Here is a 25,275-nt window from a genome sequence, read left to right on the forward strand (position 1 = left end):
TATTTCCATTTAAATATAATATGATGGGAAGGGTGACTAATGGACATTATATGTGGCTATGACTGCATACACACACACACACACACACACACACACATAATCAGTAAAGTTCCTTGAGCAGGAGTTGCATTTATTTTCATTTGAAACAACAAATAGGGCAAGTTAAATGCCAGAAACCTTTAAGAAAATCATTTGGTATCTACACCTACTGCATTCTTAGTTTCTGTTTGTTTGTATATGTGTTTTTCTGCTTGTCTGATTGTCAGTTCACTTTTTTCCCCTCATTCGAATGTAAATTGACTGAAGACAAAATCTACTTCTACTCTCATTGCAACTCCCCTGAGTACTCAAGATGTGTCATTAAATAACATTTTGAATAGAGAGAGAATATTTGCTGGAATTGAATATTTCATATTTCCAAAACAAAGCAATGTCAGATGCACTTATAATAGAAAGGGTTTTTTTTTTTTTGTTTTCTACCGTAAACTGTAAAATAGTGCTTCTCAAACACTGCTTTGACTAATGCACTGGGGATCTTAGGAAGTTGCAGATGCTGATTCAGTTGATCTGGGGTGGGACCACAGATTCTGTATTTCTAACAACTTCTCAGGCGCTCCTAATGCTGCTGGTTCACAGAACACACATTGAGTAGCAAGAATGTAATGTACTATTTGGCCTCCATTTTCTAACATGGCATTGGTGTTAACTGTATGACAAGAACTTGGAAAAAAGACATCTCATAAGATGGAAGGGTTTCCTGCCCTTTCCAGTCATGGCCCTTACCCCCGTCTGAGGGTACATCATTAATAAACCTTGGACATCAGGTAGAAAGACCCCAGCAACCCCAGTCTGACTCACCTGAATGTTCCTTCTTTGGTGACTTTGCTGTATCAAACAAGAAAAGAAAAAAAATCAACATTTTATACCATTTGATCACATTTCATTATTCAATTGCAAGTTAATATCTTGAAATTAAGAGGATAGAGGAATTTAAAAAGTTACCTGGTTCTACATGTTTTTCTTTCTTTTCCTGTTCTGAAACATATTATTTTTGTTATTATTATTATTATTCCAATTTTAATGTGTCACAACTTAATTGTCCTAACACAAAGAAACATATATGCCTAGTGCTGTATTGAACCAATAATAGCTGCCATGAAAAGACTAATATCCGACGTATATTTAAAAAGAGTTTTTCCGATCTTCCTCTGTTTTCCCTCACAGAACAGTAATAAAAATTATTCTGGATATTAGAGGAATTAAATTTTTTCATGGATAATAAACTAGAAAGATAAAGTAGGGTCTATAAAGGATGGAAATTTTTTTAATTTCCTTTCTTACTAGATCAACATGAAATAAATTTGGGATAAAAAGTAAGCATAAAGGATAATTATTACAGCTGTTTTAAAATAATTCTCAGATAAGGATGAACAGATTTCCTCTGGACTTTCTCTTCTAAGGTGAAATTTTCTTATATTGAAAATGTATTTGTTTAGCAAAGACAAAGTCTTTGCTGAGGCAGATTTAAGACGCTAAAAATAGACTAAGAATTTTCAGGGGGAAGCAAAACACACTTCCCTGTTTTTAGGACAAATGCTCCTTATAGAGTATTTTTCAGATAGTGTTCCTTTTTAAGAACCCACTTTTGCCAATGTTATATGAGATGAAGAATCATTCTGGCCTCAAAATTAAGCTGACATTTGTATTATAATAAGCACTAATTTTATATGAAGTGTAGTACTAATTTTATATGAAATGCTATTTTCTACATTTCTATTCTTACTTATTTTGCCTTGACAAGCTTGTCAAATTAATTTAAATGATTTTCAAGAAATATTTTAACATAGACACATTATTATCTGATTTTTTAAAGAAAAATAATAAAGAGATTTCTTCAGGTTTCATTTAATGAATATATTTTGGAGACTAGAAGATGTTTATGCTGAAAGAATTCTAAGAACTATATTTTAGAAACATAGAGTGTCATCGAATCTCCTATGGTTATCTCATCAGTCTCTCAAGTGTACAATTTTGTTTACCACACTTGTACTTGTGAAGGTATAACGAGCAATTTATTCACTCCCAAGATAGCAGGCAGGCAATAAAACAAATAAAGTGAATGGCTTGACCAAGTGTTACAAGTCAAAGGGAAGAAGCATACGTGACTTAGCTAAAATTAAACACAGGTAAGAACATTAACAAAAACTGTCTGGAAAACATGGAGTAATTAAATGCATTGCTTAATTTATTGTTGAACTGAACCACCAATTATCAAAACATTTCTAAGAAATTTGTAAAGTAATAACAATCAAAAAAAATACTGGAAGTAGCTTTGGGTATGCATCAAACTCAATTACCAACTATCTGTGAGATTTCAAAGTTAAAGTAAGGATCTTCCAATCATATCAGAAAGTAATTGTATAAACAGAAAAATACCTGTGTTAATTTGGGATGATGTGCAAGAAAAGGCTGTCAAGTCCATTTATTATATGGGATAATTCAAGATGTAATTATTGAATTATCTTAATAAATACAAATTAATTCATGCTTATATCTACAGGGACTGCCAAATCACACTTATAATTGATTTTTTTATTTTTATTTTTTATTTGGAAAAAATTATAGCTCACTAGAGTTTGCAAAAATATATACAGGAAGGTCCCATGTACTCTTCTCCCTGTTTTTCTAACATGATTTGTTTTAGACTGCAAAAACAAAAAAACAAAAAAACAAAAAAAACAACCAACTTTTAAGTTGTAGTAACTAGAAAAGAAAAAGCAAAATAAGAATATAGGGTTGGAGATGTATTGAATAAAGCAATCTTAAAGTAAAAACAACAACAACTGAATCCAGCAAATTCAAAGATGTGACAATAACAACAAAAGCAAGTCCAGATGATAAACTAGAGCAAATAAGTTAATTTGAAAAGAATTAGTAGTTGTTTAGAGGAAAATTATTTTTCTTGTCCTTATTACTGCCCAAGTCAATCCACAGAACTTCCCAAGGAGGGAAGCTGTTCGAATGTTAAATGAATGCCTGGGAAGGCATGTTTATTTATTAAATATATCAATACTCTGAAGATTGTCAAGGAGCTGCAGTGTGTCTGTGGGAAATTTTAAATCATAGAGACTGTAATAAAGCAAGGGCCTTAAGGTTACATATATATTATTTAAATACCATTTTTCAAATCTCCAGTTGTCCTCCATTTCTCTGCTGGTGCAATGGTTTATAGAGTGGTTTCTGTATCAGTGTGCCAGTGCCCATCAGCAGCTGTGCACACACATAAATCTGGGATCGAAATATCACATAGTTCTCTATAGACAGATTGCTCCCCTTGGCTGAGTTGTAGTGTAACTTCATGATTCTCTCCATAAGACATTTTAGAGCACTTTTATGACACAAAAGGTCTCAATGTCCTGACCTTTGCAGGACCAAAACGCATGTAAATCTTTTTTTTAAACTGGTATATATTTTAAAACATGTTTTTAATTTCACTAGGATTTTTTAAAGCTCTGCATACCTGGAAATGGAATGATTATTAATGGCTAATTGAATAAGGTTAAGTTGATATTTTTTGTTTCTGTTTGTTTTTCTTCAGAGAAGAGTATACATTTGCAAAAGACGCAACCTCAAAGCATCAAGCTTTACTGAATTGTTAGCAAGCAAGCTTTAATAATGTGTTATAGCAACAGTGGATGCTGCCTAAGTTATGCATCCCAAGCAATGCAGTTTCACAGAGCTCATAGTGCTTGTAGGGAAAAAGGACATTGTTATGGACAAAATGTCATATATCATGTGAACATGCCAAAATATTTATGGATTACAAGAACAAAGAAAACAGAAAAGAGATTGTAAAACTAACCTGAAAAAGAACTTCTGTTCTATATTCTAGCTACAGAACTAACCAGAATACAGAGACTAAATTTCCACTAACATAATACAGTTTTGGTTAATGGAATGAAGTTATATTTTTTGGTTAAGACTGTGAATAATGTTATTAGACGATTGCATGAATTTGAAAAAGGACTCTAAGAAAGAGTGTCATGCTTTTCAGTCCACTCTGACCACCCCCTTCCCAGGTTGTATATTCTTTCATTCTGACCAAAAAAATAGAGTTCACATGCATAAAACATAGAAAAGGGAGATTCAAAACCACAAGTCTAGGTATTTCAGCAGGCCAATAGTAGCAGTATATAGAAAAAATATATAATTTGCATGCCTTTCCTTACTTTTTCCCTTGGGTAGTTCTGTTGAAAGAAATATAAACAGAAAGCCATTGCTCATGAAAGTTTCAAAGATAAATTATACTCCCTCAACACATTGATTAGACTGTAATGTTTCCTACGCCTCCCCCCATTCTCTCCCCTTAAATTTCTCAGTGTTGCTCGGAGTTATTGCTGATTATCATAGGTATTTCCATAAGTTAATTGTAAAACATTATTTGAAAATGAACCTAGGATTATACTGTTTAACTATTTAAAATGATTTATATCTTGTAGTTTCTTAAATGTATGTGAACACATAAACACCCTGTACACATAAACCCTTATGAACAAATACAAAAGACACAGGTATACTTGCCACATGATTTATGATTTTACTCAAGACTTAAAGGAACTACTCAGTTCCATCGATGCTGGTATATCCAAGATTAATTAAATTTATACTTTTTAGCAAAGTAAATGCTTGTTACTGAACATCATTCAATTTCTTGTCCAGCAAACATTTCTTTGAAAATAATTACTGTGAAAGGTAAACATAGGCAGTATTTATTTTTATTACTGCCAAATATTTCTCATAGCATTATTGTCAGGAAAGATTTGACTCTCTCTCTTTTTCTTTCTTTCTCAATATTTCTCTCTTTTTTATCCCATATTTAGCTTTTTCTTTTGTGTGACTCCTTTAAAAAGGAATGCTGCTTGGGGGTTCATTAAATGTAAGACAGAAAAAAGAAATATTCCCAATACCTTCTGCAGTTGTTCTTGTTTTCTTGGAATCTGAAAATACAAATATAAATTACTGACAAAGCAGATAAGAAAAATCAACAACTGAGAAGCTCACAACAAAATGTCCATACACTCTGAAATCATTTTGAATGAAATGGATTGATTGCATGTTGTATTTTTAGAATATGGGGCTTAAAGCTAAATTATTCTGTTTTTGAGAGGAGGAGTATTAGATTAAGGCAAGAAGTGAGAAACTTTTGATGTATAAATTATAGAAAAAATACAAAGGAAAATATCCACATCTAATTTGCATAGAAATTACATTGTGTCTATAGCAGCTAATGACCTTTTAATAAAATGTCAAACTGGGCAGATATACTGTCTGTTTCTATAGAGATGGGTTGGAATCCATGAAGTTAGTTGGCAATTTCTTCATTTGTTCAATCTATAGCAATCCTGGTGAAATGTATTGTACTCTCTTTGAATAATTGATGCATTTCCAGTACAAACAATAACTTATTCATATTGTAATGAAAAAGAAACAGGTGATGATGGCTCATGGGTTACTGATGAACATATAATTTATTTAGTAACTGCTATGTAGTAACACGCATTCAGTGGTCAAAAGCCATCTATTCAATTTTTAGTCTTTTGGGTGTTCAGCCTATATCTGAGAAATTTATTATTTCCAGTATTTTTATACCATGAAACTCTCTATTCCTATCACTTGAAATTAAAAACAAGTGTTTTTTTTTAACTTGTTTATTTTAGAATGGAGGCATCTTAAATTTTTGCTTAGAATATTTCATTCTGTATATTCTGTTTTCTTTCTTTTACCTCTTCTGTAACTTAGTTTTGAAATTATCAGAATGTTACTGAAATTAGAATCAAAATAATGAACTATAAATTTATATTTGCAAAAGATAAACTGTTCTCTGGCTGACAATTATATGGCTTAGAACCTAGAGCAATAGATATTCACTAACAATTTGGAAGTTAATGAATCTGTGTGCCTTATAGTGATGTAGATGGATCATGATTATAGTTCCACAATGAAGTAATGGACCTAAAATGTTTGAAGATGACAGTGAGTAGGAGACTGTTAACAAAAGACAGTTAGATGGTCAACTGAATTGTTTTATGAGAAAATGATAATCAGTAACAGGAATAGTGTGGTGAAAGTAATAACCTACTTCCACAGAAGTAGAAGCTGAAAACACATTTTAGGAGAGCAACTTGGGAAAAAAAATCTAGAAAGTCATTAAAATGGGCATACTTTTTGACACAGTAGTTCAACTTCTAGATTTCCAAGGAGAAACATGCAAAATTGTCATAAGAAAATCTTATATGAAGATGCTTTGTTTGTGACATTGTTTTATACCTCTAAATAAGGGGAATATTAACCAGTACCCTCCGTACAGTAGGGGAACTGTTCATAGGATTCACAGTATATCCACATAATAGAAAAACATAGTCATTAAAATGATGTTTTGCAACGTCTTCTTTCTGAATTTCTATTTTTTCTGTAATTGGGTTATGTTTCACGTTTAAGAGAAAAACAAACCTTATTTTTTAAAATAATATATCCTTGAAATGGAACACTTATTTATTGAGTAAACATTTATTAAACACTATTGTGTCCAGCATGGCTTAGTGAAAAGAATTTTTGGCTAAATTTTTCTTAATACCTGCCACCTCACCCCAAAAACCCAATCTTTTTCTTGCTATTCATTTTCTCATCAGGAACTATAATGAAGTGGACCAAATTCATGATCTAAAACAAATGTGCTTTGCAAGCAATTTCTCATTTGTTTCCTTGATGAGTAATTATCCTAATTAGGTAAGCAGGTAATTCAAATATTAGAAAAATATTATATAAAACAATTCCATATAAGAATGTGATAAATGTCATCTATCATCTTACTCATATGTCTAGCTATTTATTAATAATATACAGTGGCCACTCTTTTGGAGATACAGATTCTCCTACCACAACAGATGAAAATATGAAGTGGATAGTTCAATGGCTAGCACGACTTATCAATTAGTTTGGCTGCAGTATACTGGGATAGGATTTCTGCCTATCCAAGAGGTTCTGTGATCCTTGTTGAGCAATCTTTTGAGCCCAGAGTACAGCCAATATGCAAAACACAGAAATATTATGGTGGGCACCTACAGTTGAAATACAACTGAAGGTAACATTTGGGAAGAATGTTTGAACAGACAGAGGCTAAAATGTGGCATATTAGGACAAGATTATTTCCAGCCCCCCCTATTTTTCAACTAGATGCTGGCATGGGGTAGAGGCAAAAAGCTTAATACAATATATGTAAGTCTGGAATGCCTGCTGTTTTTAATCGTTTTTCTTTTCCCTGATAATAAGAATTGATAAATATTGCATTAGATATCCATTGTTCTGTAATAAAAGAATAAAAATAATATGAAGTCCAGGGTCAGGTAAAGTACATCACTTACTGAGATAAAGAAAAGTATTTCATGAAGTAGAAATGTAAAAAAATAAGTCATGATCTAATCAAGCAGGTCTTTAAAGTTCAATATATTTGCTGTAAGAACTGGGAACTGTAGTGAAATGTACTTAAAATGTCATCATAATTTCACGTCTTTTGGTTAGGAGTCAACAGAGCAGAAGACTTACACAAGTAAATACCTGAGCAACCAAAAAATATAATGCTTAAAATTTAAAGATCACATACTGACCCTAAAGAGCTATTAGTCCCAGCACTTAATACTCATGTTATTAAACTTCATTATATGCTCCCAGCACTCTGCTGAAATGGCTTAAAAATATTACAAAGGCTTGCTTGGTGAATATACCTCCTTAAAGGCCATCTGCCCAATAATCTGAACAACAATCTTCTATTAAGAACATCGAGATCCAGAGCAGCTGATTGAAAAGCAGTGATGTGTTTGCAATCTGTTCAATTCATCACTCACTCAACTTTAGCAATGTATCAAGTATAGTCTATTTTGTTCATGAATGATGCCAGAGGAAAATGAAATACCAATCCATATTGAAGGGAAAAATTAACTCTCTGATAGTCTAATAAATCAGGTAATGAAGTATGCCGTGTGTGTGTGTGTGTGTGTGTGTGTCACTTGTCAATTGGCATCCTTATTCAATTACAATAACAGAAACTTTGCATTGTTTTTCAGCATGATTCCTCTTCAGATCTCAATGATGAAGCCCTAGAATTTAGGACTAATTCTCACATGCATTCAACTCTACTTGGACTTGCCCTAGTTACAGTAAATAATAAATCTCATCTGGCTAGTTCTCAATGGAGCTGTATCCTTCAGAAGATAACCTGTGTTGAAAAACCCACAGGCTTGAGGACTTCCCTGGTGGTACAGTGGTTAAGAATCCACCTACCAATGCAGGGGACATGCATTCAATCGCTGGTCCAGGAAGATGCCACATGCCACAGAGCAACTAAGCCCATGCACCACAACTACTGAGCCTGAGCTCTAGAGCCCGTGCTCCACAACAAGAGAAGCCACCGCAATGAGAAACCTATGCACGGCAATGAAGAGTAGGCCCTGCTCAGCACAACTAGAGAAAACCCAGGTGCAGGAATGAAGACCCAATGCAGCCAAATATAAATAAAATAAATAAGTTTATAAAAAAAAAAACCCACAGGCTTTCCAACCCCTAGAATTTCATCAACGAAGCTGAGGTTAGTTGAATGAGATCTACCTAGATCTGCTAGTGTAACTCAAGTAGCAGCTAACGATCATACACACTTAAGATAAAATTGTTAGTAATTGACTATAAATTCCCAGACCTACAAAGCTCACTATAATACAACTCCCAATTTGAAAAAAAAATCGTTTCTTGCCTGGGATATGAAAATTTGAGTTCCTACTCTTACTTCTTGTGGCTATAATATTTATCTTAAGAGTCCTAGATATTACTGATTCATTCACAAAATAAATATTTGTTGAGCAATATACAAACTAAGGAAATGTGTTAGTTCCTGTAGGGGATAAAAGTGAATTAGACATGGTCCCTTTAGTCAAAAGTCTTAAAGTCAAGTAGAATAGAAGGAAAATGATGCAAGTAATATGAAGTACAAGGGGCATGAAATAAACAATACTAAGGAAGTACACAAATACTCTGAAGGGAGATTATAAATGAAAGAGAAAAAATATTTAATTGGGAGGGTCAGAGAGACATCCTAGAACAGTGGTCCCCAACCTTTTTGGCACCAGGGACGGGTTTCGTGGAAGACAATTTTTCCACGGACGAAGTGGGTGGGGGATGGCTCAGGCGTTAATGAAGGTAATGGGGAGTGGTGGGGAGCAATGGGGAGTGGCAGATGAAGCTTCACTCACTCGCCTACCGCTCACCTCCTGCTGTGCAGCCTGGCTCCCCGGAGCGTTGGGGACCCTTGTCCTAGAGGGAAGAGAATTTATCTTGAGCCCTAAGAACACTGAGTATTCATAGAAGGAAAAGAAAGGGTAAGATCTATTATGATAATAACAGGGACAATGGCTAGACAGCACATTGTATATGTAAAATTGAAAGTGACTTAGTATGGATGAAATACATAATATATAAAGGAAGAAACTGGGTGGGAGAGTTCCACCAGGTTCCACCACGGTGCCCTGGTGGCTTTGCACTAGCCATATATGCCATTCAGGCAAAGATCTGAACCAGAGCTAATTCTGAGTCTGGCAGGATGTCTTGTGATCCTTCAAGAATGTAAGGGGATGGGAGACTTATGAGGATTTTCTATGAGGTCATCTTCCACATGTCTCTCTGTCTCTCCTGCAGGTTGTCATGAGACAACTTCTCATTGCCTCCTGGGTTCTCCTGCCTAGAGCCCTTTGAGAACAGACCTGCAGACCACTGGCTGTAGTCCAGATTTGAGTCCTCAGCAAAAAGGTGTCCCTAACTTGTGTTGAATTATCTGATGTGTTGAATTTTTGGTGTGTGGGACAAGGACAATCAAGAGCTGGCACCTTTAGATACCCTTGCTTTTTCTGGCCATGAAAGTAATAAATTGTCTCAATCTCAAGAGAGATCATTGTATTTCTACTGGTGGAATTTGTCAGTCCTTGGCTTTGCCTTTGCCTTGATATGTGCTTGATAGGAGGTCAGGAAACACTCTGTGGGGACTTAAATTACAGGTTAAGGCTTGTAGACTATGTTCTGTGGTCAGTGTGGTGTTACTGACTATTTTAAATAGGTAATGACATAAAGTGTTTCATGAAGTCAGTTCAGTATTTTGGAAGAAAATATTTAGGGAAAGCATTACAGGTAGAATGATTATTTAGGTCAGAGATACTCAAACTTTTTTATCTCAGGACTCCTTTAAAAATCTTAACAATTGTAAAGGATTCCAAACAGCTTTTATTTACGTAGGTTCTATCTACAACATTTATAATTTAAAAAAATAAAGCTGATAATATTTTAAATATATAAATATATATTTATTAATTACAAAATTTAAAACCTGTTACCTGTTACCATAAATATACTTTTTATGACAAATATATTTTCCAATACCAAAAACATGATGAGATGAAGGACTTTGTTTTACACTTTTGTGAATCTTCTTAATGTCTGGCAAAGATAGTTGGATTCGCATATCTCCTTAAGCATTCATTCTGTTGCAATATCACACATTATGTAGCTTCTGGAAAACTCTAGTGCACACTCATAAGAGAATGAGAGTGAGAAGGAAATGATAAATCCATATTTTTATAAATATATTTTTGATCTTGCAGAACCGCTGAAAAGGTCTCAGGTACTTCCAGTAGTTCTTGACCACATCTTGAGAACCTCTGATTTTCAAGATCGTTTCCCTGGTTCATGCAAGAAGTTAGTAAGAGCAACATGAGGTCACAAATGAGGATGTGAGGTTGCAACTGAAGGAATGGAGGCTGTGAGTGAAGATTAGCTTTTCTAATTACTTTAGGATGGATTAGACAAGAGAATTTAGTCAAATTAAAAATTCCAGAGGACTAAATTTTAGTGGCAAAGGAAAAACAGGAGTCAAAGTTTACACTACAATTTGAGTCCTGGTGTCTGCAAAGAGAATGGGATGACTCTATAAGAAGAAATAAAGGAATAAGCATATGTTTATAAAGAAAAATATAATTTGATTAGGACTTTGACTTTGGGAACCTGATGGACAGTAGGAACGTGTGTTAATAAATCACAAGGAAAGTGTCTGCTGAGGGAGAAAGAGTGGCAACTTCAGTAGAAAAAGTCTTGTCACAAAAGGACCTCAGCTGAACATTTATTCAGAAACGTTACTCTACTTAGGCTAAGATATGCTTGCTCTGACACCGAAACTGCTAACAACAGTAAATTTGATGGGCAAAGCTCAATGGAGCCAAGGGTCTCTCTTGCTAAGTTTTGTGAAAGAGATTTGATGAGACATGCTGTAATAAGATCTTAATATGAACAGCAAATCTTCAGAGTTCACTAATGCAAGAAGCTCTTTGTGGACTGATGCCTGCTTATCATAAAGGAGTTCATATGCACTTTTATTTCTGTGTTTTAAAATTCACCACAAAAACTTCTCAAGAGCATTCTAATTAAATCCCTGAAACCCCCCTTATTCTCTTTTTCTTCAGGAAAGTTGTCAACCTTTAGTATCTTTGACTATATCCAAAAAGGTTGAACGTGAATAAACTTTGTGTAAAATAAAATACTGAAAATCCAAATTGTATGCCACCTGATGATTTGTATTAAACTTGCCTCATTTGAGGAAAAATGTGCTTCCTGCCTCTACGGAAAAGATTTCTATAATCTTTACTGAGATCATTGAAAATAAGAAACAAGAGCCAAGAAGCTTAAGTCCATATACCTCCTCTGCTTTGCTTAACAGAAGATACAGAGAGGGAAATAAGAACTCGTGAAATGTAAAATCAAGCCACTGCCTAGAATGGCTGGCCATTAAGCTTATTCTCCTACTATACATTGAGAGAAATGAAAATTACGCTGAATAGTTTTTATCTTAAATATCATCATCTTACCAATTTAAAAAGTTTTCCAAACAAGAGATGAGAGATAATCTATGAAACCCTTTGGAAATGACAATTTAATAATAATGATGATGATAGTGATGGTAATATTAAGAAATAGTCAGGAGTATATGTTTTATATATTTCACAGCTGGTGATGTACACTGGATTACTTGAGTCTCCAAGGGCAAAGCTCTGCTTGGGCTCCCCAGGCTCTTCCAAAAATTGTCCATCGCATATGGACAATTTTTCAGAAAAGTGAAAAAAGCCACATAATTCAGGAAAAACAGAACCAAGCATAGCAATGAGGGGGAAAAATACATATAAAGCTTATAGCTGTGAATTGTAATTTGACTGTTTCATATACCCAAAAGTCTTCTAATACTTTGGTTTGAATGCCAACGAGTGGAAAAATAACTGTTCATATTACTCCTTTACCTAAATCAAATGGTAAATTGTTCTTTATTCAGAAGAAGGAAGGATGGAGGGAAGATAAACATCTTTGAGCACTTACTATCTGTCAAAAGCTGTGTCAGGAACTTACTATCTCTTTTTTCTTGTAAGGTCTCTGTATACACACGACAATGTTGATCATATAAATGATATAATTTCCAAAATGCACTGAAATATTTGCTATGTGTATATGGGAAATTAATACTGATTTCTATGCCTTTATAATAAACACAGTGATATGTATTAGTTGACTTTTATGATACTATGTTTTGTTCTCCTAGGTAAGTAATAACCAACTAAAATATTTTCTCCTTCTCAGATCTATTGACTCTTAGATTCTTGTTTAACAGAAGCAGAATGTGACTCCCAAGCTATCAGGACTATGTAAAATTCTGATGATATTAAATATAAAATATAACACTTGTTTTCTTATTTTTCTCAGATCATATGAACACTAATGTAGAATATAATTGTTATTTTCAAAGTCATAAGTGATTGCTTATATCTACATGCCATTTTTACTGAGAAAATAAACTAGATTCATAAACAGTAATGATAGCTAGAGACCCTATCTAAGAGTAGTCAGGCTGTTCATTAGAAACATCTCTAAATAGAGATATTAGAAATACCTTTCTCAAGATCTGCAAGACATCACTTTGAAACATAATCATCAAAAGAGATAGCAGTCCTATATCCCAGTATCTGTGGAAGGGTAGGAGACTAATTTCATAGGAAATTAAAAAACCCAGATGGCCTCATCACATTCACCAGCTCCCACCCCATACCCACCAACATCCTCCAGTGCTTTTCTACGAGCTCACACCAGAATTTTAAAACTCTCATTTTTGTTTCAGCGGAGTTGAGTTCAATTTCTCCTATTGTAAACAGACTTGACTCCTATCGCAATAGTCTTGAATAAAGTCTCTCTTGCCTGTATAAGTCCATCAGATGCAGTCTCTTTTTGACAGCAGGGAATAAATGACTCCATATCAAGACATCATGACAAAGGGAGGTGGAGTGCAAGTGATGGACTATGACTTATTTTCAACATAATCGAACAAAAAAACATCAGTTGCTTGTCAGTGTCAGAGATATAAGTAGTCAATATGAGAAAATTGGTCTGTATTTTATGTATTTTTGAAATTTTATAAAATTGCTAATGAAATAGGAGGCCCAGGATTTTGAGAGGTTGTGTTTTACCCCCTGTATATTGAGAAAGGTTAGATTAAAATTACTTTTTAAAAAAGTAGTTCACCCTTTAGTGTGAAGTGATGTTCTAGAAAAAACACATTCACACGAAATGTATGCACATAATGGATCCAAAGCAAACACAGACAAGCTGGCAGTCAAAATTCAACTCTGATTATTGGTAAATTGTTCACACAAAAAGCATAGTGGAACTTTGCATAAAACATACCTTCCTTCTTTTCATCTTTTTTAGTTGCTGCTGAAATAAGGGAAAGAAAATAGTGTTAAAACATATTAAATAGCCATTCCTCAGAAAACTGAGACTATGAGGATGTAGTGCATATATTCATAAACTTAGTGGTTATCAATGCACAAGTTAATTCATCCAAATCTGAAATAAGAGAATAAATTGAAAATATTATTTCATATAAAGTTTTTCTTTTAATTCAGATATAAACATAAAACCAAAAAAGGAGAATAAAAATATATTGTTACACAGACAAGAAGTTAAAATAATAAGTATGTGTTTAGCATAATTACATTTTAGGTTTGAAATTGTTATATATGACCAAACAACAATCCCTTCTAAAATAAAAGGAATAGATCTATGCAAAAAATAGAGTCCATAAATTATCTGTGCCTAGTTACCGAAGAATTATATACCAGTTTATTTTACATAGTTACAATAACAGTGTATAAAATGTATCACTTCAGAAAGTTAATGAAAATCCCACCCTCCTTTTAGCAAATGTATATCATCATTTACATAGAGAAAAGGCATGGCACACCTTAATTACCTTTGAATTCTGACTTCCTCTGTGGTGGAATTCATCTAACCCTCATGATCAAGATCATGAGTCTAAACTAGGATCCAAGTTGTAGTTTATGTGTGTTACTGGAAGGGAGCATTTGGGGGAGGCTCAGTCATCTTGGAATTGTTCCAAGCAAACCTATGATGTCTTAAGACACATTAACTGAATCAGAGGTCATGTACATCCCTTAAGGTAATTCCTCCTGTGTGGATTAGAATTTGGGGGACCACTTTCAACCAACATCCAGGACTACATTTGATCTATATTCTGTTCTACAATTGCCAAAACACTTTCATGTACATCCTCTCTTTGGTCTTCATAGCAACCTTTTAAGAAAGGCAGCCCAGAGCAAGAAACTAAGCCTTAGAGACATCAAATGATTTACAGATGTTCACATAGTGAGCAAGAAGCAGAATTGGGTATAAAAATCAGGAACAAAAGACTGAAAAGGAATATATTTAAATTTATTATTTTAATGTATTACCGGTCTTTTAAAATCTGTTTTCTAAATGTTATTAATATACCATTACTTTCAGAGTAAAAAAGTAAATTTACAAGCAAATTAATTCTACTTTGTCACATTTGTTTCTTTTTAATGGAGTTTTAATTAATAGCATACAAAATGTAGAGAGGATTTATATCTATAATGTTTTTAAGTTAAGAAATTTGCCTATTCCAATGATATAGTGAGGAGAGTAATAAAAATAACTAAAATGAATTAAAGGATATGGACACTGTCGGACAGATTTCAAAGCCACCAGGCATTATTTCAGCAAACCCTTTGAGTTTGACTCAATAGACGTATTTGTAGTTAGTTCTTTGCTTTACAAATAAGAATTTCCTTCAAGAAGCATCATAATTTTCAAAATCACCCATCATGTATACATTTGATTCTGGAATTCACTTGAAATTTCGCATTTCACCTGGAGCTTGTAGAATAAGGACAAGAATTGAAATGGTGCTGTCCTTTCAGATGTTGCAAAAGAGGATTTTACTTTGTTTTTCTATGGGAGGTTATTTCCACGATATCTCCCATAATTTAAGTCATAACCTCTCTCAAGTTGGGTCAAAGGGTGAAGGTAGAGTGCTCTTTCAATAAAAACAAAATAAAATGACACAAAATCACAAATTAAAAATTGCTGTGGTCCTTTCCAGGGTCCTGGGAGAGTCTCTGGCAAGGGAGTGGCCCTGGTCCCTAACTTCATCAGTTGAGCAATAAACCCAAGGGGCAACCAAGGCCAGAAAGAAGACTAAGAACATGAACACACTTTGAAGAACCATCATCTCTTATGAATTCCACAGAGAAGAAAAGCTCTGAAACAAATTTCTCAAAGAAGTGGCAAAATCTTTTGCAACTGCTTTGAATTTTTTTGACTCCTAAATAATATAAGAAGAACGATGTGCACATGTGCACGTGGTTGTGCAGGTATGTGGGTATTACACACTTTCCTCTTCCCCATTCTAACATTCTTAAATAATTTCAGCCCTTAACTTTACAGTAAGAGAGAAAAGAGCTGAACTAAGGAGCTTGACTTATTCCTTCATAACTGACACTGGCTTTGCTTCTTGCCCTGTATCCCTTGAAGGTTGATGGGTTTTACTCACTGTCATCTGGAAAGCCATGTGATCTGTCAAGCTGGATTCTGGCCCAGAAGTTAATCAAAACCAGGGTTTCAGGGTCCAACTGTTTCCAGAATGGTTTTGTAACTTTTGTTCATGTATCCCACTGCTGGCACTCAATTCAGCTCACCTGACTCTAATCTATTTAACTGGATTACAATGGCTGGATGACTGATTTACTGAGTGGGAGTGATTCTTAACTATTTAGCTCTTGTTTTTCTCATTGTAATGAGACTGTAATGAACCCTGAAATCTCCACCAAGAAACTATCAGAACTAATAAATCAGTTTAGTAAAGTTGCAGGATACAGGATTAATATACAGAAATCTGTTGCTTTTCTATGCACTAATAATGAACTATCAGAAAGAGAAAGCAAGAAAACAATTCTGTTTAAAATTGCATCAAAAAGAATAAAATACCTAGGGATAAGCTTAACCAAGCAGGTGAAAGATCTATACTCTGAAAACTATAAAACACTGATAAAGCAATATGAAAATGATACAAAGAAATGGAAAGATACCCCATGTTCTTGAACTGGAAAAATTAATATTGTAAAAATGTCCATACTACACAAAGCAATATACAGATTTGATGCAAACCCTATCAAAATACCGATGACATTTTTCATGGAACTAGAACAAATAATCCTAAAATTTATATGGAACCACAAAAGACCCCGAATTTCCAAAGCAATCTTGAGACTGCAATGGATAATATTTTAGTTATTTTGTTCTTTTTGTTCTCTAACAGATGGGATACTTTTAATGTTTGCTTTGAGACCAAAAGGAAAAAAAAATACACCGAAATACAATAACACAGATGCATATAGACCCATCTTTTTTTTAAATGAGAAATAAGTTTACTGTTTAAGCCACCCATGATATTCTCTTATAGCAGCCCAAACTAAGATAACATGTGAATCTACAATTATCTCAGTAGTTGAAAGGAAATGAAGATACCATTTTCCTGGCTCAGTGTACTGTCCCCCTTTCCAAATGTACACCGACCCACCCACAGGACTCCACAGGCACATCCCTAGATTTATGCACAGAGTAAGATCCAATACCCTGGTACATCATGAGAGATAAGTGGCAGCACCACACCAGAGTATCAACTGCAGTATCTTGAGATGGGAATTTAGGAAATATTTGATGTAGACCCATCTTTTAAGGCGAGTTCCATTATGGTTCCTGTCCTCACTCGGGCATTTCATTCTCAACAGGTGTCTTCCTAGCTGTTACAACTAACTGATTAAAAAATGATTCCTTATTTCTCTCCTTCCTTTCCCCATTTTGGTCTATATTCCATTCCTGCACCACAACTTATTGTGTAATATCTATTAACTGGATTGATATCCCATCTAAGTTCTAACTGGCTACAGAAAAATCATTGCCTGGATAACATTCTGTCTGCTCAACATAAACCTGCCCAAAAGTGAATCCTCTTCTTTTCTCTTAAGCTCATTCCTTCCCCTGGGACTTATCACTATGACAATTATAATGATCCTATTCACCAACGCTCGAAAGCTCAGTACCATTTTTATTTTTTCTTTGTTTCATCTGTATAGTTTATCAAATATTATGTCTTCAAAATGTTCACCTTATTTGCATTTCTCTGGAGTCATTTGCACCATCCTAGTTGAGGTTATTGTCTCATGTCTTGATAATGACAACAACCTTTCATAATTATCGCTTTTTATATCTACTTAAGTCATCCACTTACTAGCAATGCTGTTTTTTCTTCCAGTTTATTTTTTAGTCATGCTACAAACTCAAGTCACCCCTCATCCATGAGGAATCCCTCTTACTGAAAATCACTTTGTCTTAATTCTTTGGCATTTATTATCTCTACAATTTAATTCAGCACTACAAGATATTCAATTTGTGTTGTTACTTAAGTTTCTCATATCTCCAAATTGTAATCTCCTGTAGTGTAGACATTTATGTCATTGTCTTCTCAGTGTCTCCAAACTCTTTGTTAAAATAGTTTTTTAAGTACTTCCAAAAAAGAATGCTATATGTTAATTATAATTAATATGTACATATATACATAATTTATATAAAACTAGGGTTTAAATAGTTCCTTTGTTATAAAAGTAAAAAAAATAAATAAATGAAGAGATATACTCTAACTTTTACTCCACTATAAACATCACTGTCAATTTTGTCACTGTATCTATCAAAATTATCAGTCTCTGCTATAGCAATATTGCCATTGTGTTTAAGCTGTCTCCACATGGAGTACTTGCAAATATCAATTACTTCTATGCATAATTTAATTATGCAGCTGTGGTGTTATAAAACCTGTCTACAAAAGGTCTACTGAGTATGTGCACAACACAAGTGACATTTATCCCTGCTTGGTGTGTCCCTGCTTTGATGTGTCATTACAATTTAGTGAACATATATATATAGCCCCTAACTCTTGCCTTGTACACTGTTCTCAATCAGCACTTTCATCTAATCTCATAAAAGGATAGTTTTACAAGCCTTCAAAACTCTACCTGATTATTCACTCAACAATAAATGCTTTATTCTGAAAGCATTAAGTTCTGAGTCTGCCTAATCCAATGTACTTGGAATATAAAAGTGAAGAGCCCATGGCCCCAGGCTCAAATCTGAAGCAGATTTCCAAATATCTCTTCAATTCTCTCCCCTGAACTCCTCTAATAGGAGGCTGAAGTAACACGAAGTGCCTGCCTTGAGTCATAGTTCCACACCTACCATGACCTTCAGAAGCCTCAGTTAAAACAGACTGTGCCAGGCTATTGTGCTTTTTTATGAGAACATATATGCATTAACTGCAATAATTCTTGAACTAGGTAGTCATTCACTTAAGGAATCCGCTCTGAGCTGCGTTTTCATGAATAGAAAACACAAAAGTGATGATAATATTTGCCCTGCTTTTCTACTTCCCATAATATTAATGACATTCCTGATCAGAACTCTTCTAAAGAAGAATCAGTTTTGTTGATCAACCCAATGATCAAATGAAAACTAAAACCTTGTATCATAGTTCTTAACCATTCTAGCACATATACTTTATAAACAACATGATTGGGTCAAATGGCTAGTCAACCCATTTTACCAATATGTACTAGGATGATTCTGTATATCACTGGGTCCAGGATTAAATGTAACAGAAAATTTTGGATCAGATGGAATCATGTCATGTGCTGAGAAGTCTGCTACAAGGGGCTTCTGCACAGAAACAAATGTACCACCACCTAAATGCATCTCCTTTATTGGTCAATGCTGTATAATATGGCAAAGGAGAAAAAATAAAGATTTTCTCCAGTAAATATTTTACTTTTTCTTTCCTGAGTGTTCTATAAAGTGAACAATGGAGTTAGAGTAGCTTTCTCAAAGGATGTGATTTCAGGTGATAGTTAAAAAATAACATTACAGGAAAATTATTTTAAAGAAGTACTTTTCCCAAACTGATGATTTAAAGAATCAATATATTTTCTAAAGTTCTCTTAAACAAAACCACTTTTGATCTCCCAAAGATATTAGTGAGTGATAAAACAAACTTTCTCAGATGGCTCATAAAAGCTAGGATGATTACTTTGTAGTCATATCTGATTTTTGCAGTCTCAATATACAGATGAAGTAGTTTTTTTTTTTTTTTTTTTAAATTTTTTTTTTATTAGTTTCTGCTTTATAACAAAGTGAATCAGTCATACATATACATCTGTTCCCACATCCCCTCCCTCATGCATCTCCCTCCCTCCCACCCTCCCCATCCCACCCCTCCAGGGGGTCACAAAGCAGAAGTAGTATTAATTTAACAACATTCTGACTGAATTTTCTAGTATGACACAAATTAAAATGCATAACTAAAAACATTGGAAACTTTATATATTTGTGTATCTCTATCTGTCCATCATATTACCTTCTATGTATCAATTAATCTATGGTTTATTTTTGGATGTACAAGTAAAAGCTCAATGACAAACCTGGAGTCAAGATACGAATTCTTGGGTCATTCAGTGTCTCCTCTGCAAATGTGGCATTACTCTCAGTTGCACTTTCTGCAATTACTAAATAAATTCTTGAAATGTGCATCTTCATGCAACAACAAAATGTTTTCTATAATAACCCAGCAGATGGTGCTATTCTGCAATAAACAGCTTTGGCTATTGTCAAAAAAGAGCTACTGTAAGTTTTTTTTAAAAAAGCAATAGAATTTTTAAGTGTTTTATTGCCTACCTTGTGCTGCAACTTTTATTGTCCCTCGTTTGGCTTCTGGGACTTTGCCAGGATCTTATGGAAAAAAAAAAAAGACATAAATAAATTACCATGAAGTATTATTTCAGAAGGATATATAACAACAAAAAAAGGAAAAATTATAAAAACACAAACATAAAAACACTGCCTTTGGCACTCAGAATTTTTGTTAAGAAATGAACACAATTATTAGGAGAACCACTGAGAATCAGGCTTACCGAGACAGAAATAAAGTAACTGAACCAAATAAAATCATAAAATAAAGTTTCCCAAAACTATTTTGCTTCACTGTTAACTGACCATGGAATACTTTGCATTCATTTAGCACCTGAATTTGATTTTTTAAATTAATTTATTTATTTATTTTTGGTTGCATTGCGCCTTTGTTGCTGCGCGTGGGCTTTCTCTTGGGGCGACCTAAGGCTACTCTTCATTGCGATGTGTGGGCTTCTCATTGCGGTGGCTTCTCTTGTTACTGAGCATGGCTCTAGGTGTGCAGGCTTCAGTAGTTGTGGCAGGTGGGCTCAGTAGTTGTGGCTTGCAGGCTCTAGAGTGCAGGCTCAGGAGTTGTGGTGCATTGGCTTAGATGCTCTGCGGCATGTGGGATCTTCCTGGACCAGGGCTCAAACCACTGTCCCCTGCATTGGCAGGCAGATTCTCAACCACTGCACCACCAAGGAAGCCCTTAGCACCTGAATTTGAAAATCTCAGAATTCTTCGTATATTATTTCTGTATGATTAGCCCTTTGAAATGCGTGGAGAATTAAGACATAAATAAAGTGGCTCACTGAAGGTCACTGAGTAACTAATAAGAGAACAAAGACCAGAACAATCAAATTCCAGGATAAGCTTTTGACCTAAGATGTCATTCCCTACACTGCTGTGGTGCCCATCAACTATAAACATGGCCCTGGACAACAATATGTGTTGTGAGAGTATGAGCAAGTTTCATTTTGAATCTTTCTTCCCTCTTGTCTTAGGGGGGTTTTGTTGGTTTTGTTTTTTGTTTTTTTCTTTGTTCAGAATGTTCTCTTAAAAGAAACGGGGTACCAAAAAAACCTAACTTATACCATAGACATTTAAATATATTATTTGATTAATTAGCATGAAAATAAAGGAGAAATAAAGATTTTAAAAGCAATGGATCATTTCACATTTCACTAAATAATTGTTCATGATTGCCTTTACTAAGTTTTCAATAATTGAATTATCATTTAACAACATGGGAAGGAAGATTTGGTCGTTTGTTTTATGTATTAATCTTTATTTGCTCATTTATCACATATTTATTTAGGACCTATTATTTGTATGTACTAAGCTAGGTGTAAATGTAGTAGTTGATACACATATATATTATAATCTTTCATTTAATTATCATCAAATGTTGATTACAGGTTAATATTATAATATTAGTTAGAATTATAAAATAACAAGATTGCATCAGAATAACTTGGCCAAGAATCATAGGCAAAGAATCAATGTTTCATTGGCCAAACACCAGAGGTTTAATTTCTAATTCATGCTTTACCTCTTGTTGGTGAGATAATTATTCATTTGTATTATAATCATGATACAAAATAGTAATTTTTCATTCTGTTTTTATATAAAAGAAATATTATTTATCCACATATATGGTTTCCTTTATTTCTAAATTTATTTCTTAAGACAAAGTATCTTTTGTCAAAATTAAATGGAGTCCATTCTACCTATGATCTTTTTATTATTAATTTCTTTTATTCCTAGAGGAACATGCAACTATCATGTTAGTGCTACCTTTGTCACATCTAGAATAGTTGGTCTCAAATCAGAATTAATCAAGATTTACACATAGATAGTGAATTCTAACTAATATATTTCTAAGTATTACTCTACCCTATAACTAGCATTTAGTGGGTACTTAATAAATAATTGGTGAATGAAAAGGTGGATGAAAGGATACAAGAATACATAGGAAAGATCATCAAAAGTACCCTAAACTGCCTAGGCGTTTTACTACTTAAAGATCTCAACATATAAGAGAACTGTAGAGTAGTTCTGATTTAAAAAAAAAAAAAGATTTTAAAAATAGTTGTCAGTAAAGTACCTTAGCATTTTTATAGTCAAATTTCCCCCATCTTTTCTCTTTTATGTCTTCTTAGACCACTGTTTCTTTTTTCTTTTTTTTTTTTTTTTTTTTTGCGGTACGCGGGCCTCTCACTGTTGTGGCCTCTCCCGTTGCGGAGCACAGGCTCCAGACGCGCAGGCTCAGCGGTCATGGCTCACGGGCCCAGCCGCTACACGGCATGTGGGATCTTCCCAGACCGGGGCACGAACCCGTGTCCCCTGCATCGGCAGGCGGACTTTCAACCACAGCGCCACCAGGGAAGCCCTCGACCACTGATTCTAAACGAGTTCTCCATGCCTACGATTCTGTTGGACCACCCGGTATACCCAATTGTGAATTCTGGAGAGCTTTTCTTAGGGCCTTATTAATAACTTCTCCCATTGATCATTCGGTTCCTCTGTCAGCCTCTAATCTATTGAGGGCACATGCAGAGGTGATCAGATTTGACATCTGCTAGTGTACAGTATTTCCATGTTCAAAACCAACGCTTTAAGAAGGAAGCAACTCTGAAACCATAAATGTACATTAAGAAGGCCAGACAAAAACTACACAAGGGGCTTCCCTGGTGGTGCAGTGGTTGAGAGTCCGCCTGCCGATGCAGGGGACACGGGTTCGTGCCCCGGCCCGGGAAGATCCCATATGCCACGGAGCGGCTGGGCCTGTGGGCCATGGCTGCTGAGCCTGCGTGTCCGGAGCCTGTGCTGCGCAACGGTAGAGGCCACAACAGTGAGAGGCCCGCGTACCACAAAAAAAAAAAAAAAAAAAAAAAAAAACCTACACAAGAGTGAAAACACATTAAATCTTTACAGGCAAGTTTTCAGTATACATAATTTCTCTCTCCTTTTGATTACTGCCAACTGCAAATGAAACTAACCTTTTACTAGAATAATTTTTCCTTTTTTCAATTTTTTATTAGATAATTTTTATAGTTACGTTTTTGAAATAAAATAGTGATTTAAATAAGAACACAGGTCAATAAGAAAATTCAACTGAAGTTTATAATAATTCTGAAATCCATAAATAATATTTTGGAGCTCAAAATCAGAGACAGGATGGACCTAGATTTAAGTGTCAGTATACGTCTCCTGGGAATGTTTTAGCAGGAAATTATCAGAATAGTTAGTATTCTTAGCTTCCTGAAACATGTTGTATTTATATAAACAAATTGTCATGAATCAGATTAGCCAAATGTTTTAGTGTCTTCTGATTCCTTAGGCATGAAACAGTCTGACTTAACAAACTGAAAAAATATTGTGAGTCTGCAAATACTTTGTTAAGAAATCAATTTTTGCATATAGGTTTAAATATTAGTTTAATATCATGAACTTTTCATCTACAGGACTCTGTTTATACTCTGACTTCTTTTAATATGAAGTGTGAATCCATTGAGTTTTCAAATGTAGGGTTCACATAACTTTTAACAGCAAGTAGATTGCTGCACTGTGAGTCTAGTATTGGTCTTTGACTAACGGACAGCAGATGAACAATAATAGCATTGTAGAGAACCATACTTACATTTTAAATATGTTATAAGCAATCTTCCAGTTCTTCCCAACCCCAAATCACTGAATTTAAAATATTTTCCAGAAACATTTCTTTAAAAGCCATCTCTTGCTAATTCTGCAATGGTACAAGGCATTTATTTTTTTATTTTTTATTTATTTATTTTTTTTTTGCGGTACACAGGCCTCTCACTGTTGTGGCCTCTCCCGTTGCGCAGCACAGGCTCCGGACGTGCAGGCTCAGCGGCCATGCCTCACGGGCCCAGCTGCTCCGCGGCATGTGGGATCTTCCCGGACCGGGGCACGAACACGTGTCCCCTGCATCGGCAGGCGGACTCTCAACCACTGCGCCACCATAGAAGCCCCGGTACAAGGCATTTAGACTGTTCTTAGGTGAGAAAACTAAATATAGAAAAGCTGAATGACTTTTACACAAACAGGAAGAAAAATTAATATTTATTGATTCAGCAGTAAACTTTGAACCAGCAATATAAAAACCTCCTTTATCGTTCAAAAGTATACATCCTTTTTAAATAAGATACTAGAAACTAATGACAAATTATCCTGCAATCCAATGAGCTGCTAAATCAAGCTCTAAATTATTGTTTTTTAGCCTTGTAAAATCCAGTATTATTTTTAGGTGTACATACTCCCCAAATAGAGAAAGGTGAACAATTAAGTTAAAACTTACTATATGGTTAAAAGCTCTTAAACTAACTAAGCCTCTTGTGCCTGTAGCTCCAGGAAAGCATATTTCAGGGGCATTGCTAATTTCAGTATAATAACCCCACTGAGATGAAATTAATCATGAAGCAGCCTTCGGCCATCCTGTCTGACCAAGGGGACTGAAGCCTGAAAGTAGAGCCTATTTGCTGCCAGATATGCAAATTGCAAAAGGTGCACACAGTGCAGCAATATGAATAATTTATCAAAATAATCTGTTATTGCTAGAGGTTAAGAATCTAAATAAGCTGGTAGCATTGCTTACAATAGGTAGCATAATTTAGCTAGACTATTTTTTTCCAGAAAATCTTCTGATCGAGGAATGTATTTTGTACATTGCATTTGCTTTACAATCTAAATAGCCTTTAACTTAGTATCATAGCATTACAGAGTTTAATTCAGAAAAAAAAAAAAAGATTCTTCAAGGTTTGCTAAAATATTCTCCTGATTTTTTTTTCTCAATCTTTAAGAGCACAGACTATGTTTTCCATTAAAACTATTCTAAATATTTCTTAATTTGAAAAAAATAATTTTGATGTTTTAATTAAATATAAGTCAAAATCTACCTACAGTTTCTACACATGGAATCACATTTTTCCTATATTATTTGAAGAGAAGTAAGCTTAGGGAGAAAAGAAACTGGAAAACATCAGTGAGAATATTTACAATTAGAGTAACGGGCATTTCCCCTCATGGCATCAT

The 25,275-nt window shown here is 34.4% G+C and overlaps 1 protein-coding gene across 1 annotated transcript in view; it reads right to left on the bottom strand.

Annotated features, from left to right (window-relative positions):
• TRDN (triadin) overlaps positions 1-25,275 on the bottom strand; it is a gene marked incomplete at both ends in the record, with an annotated part of 296,330 nt that overhangs the window by 113,875 nt on the left and 157,180 nt on the right. The window contains 6 exon segments of the mRNA XM_079716733.1: positions 859-885; positions 1,003-1,035; positions 4,230-4,247; positions 4,968-4,997; positions 13,813-13,842; positions 20,227-20,280. Of these exon segments, the coding sequence (XP_079572859.1) occupies positions 859-885; positions 1,003-1,035; positions 4,230-4,247; positions 4,968-4,997; positions 13,813-13,842; positions 20,227-20,280 (192 nt within the window).

This window comes from Hyperoodon ampullatus, assembly GCF_949752795.1.
Source record: "Hyperoodon ampullatus genome assembly, chromosome: 12".
Taxonomy (NCBI): Eukaryota; Metazoa; Chordata; class Mammalia; order Artiodactyla; family Ziphiidae; genus Hyperoodon; species Hyperoodon ampullatus.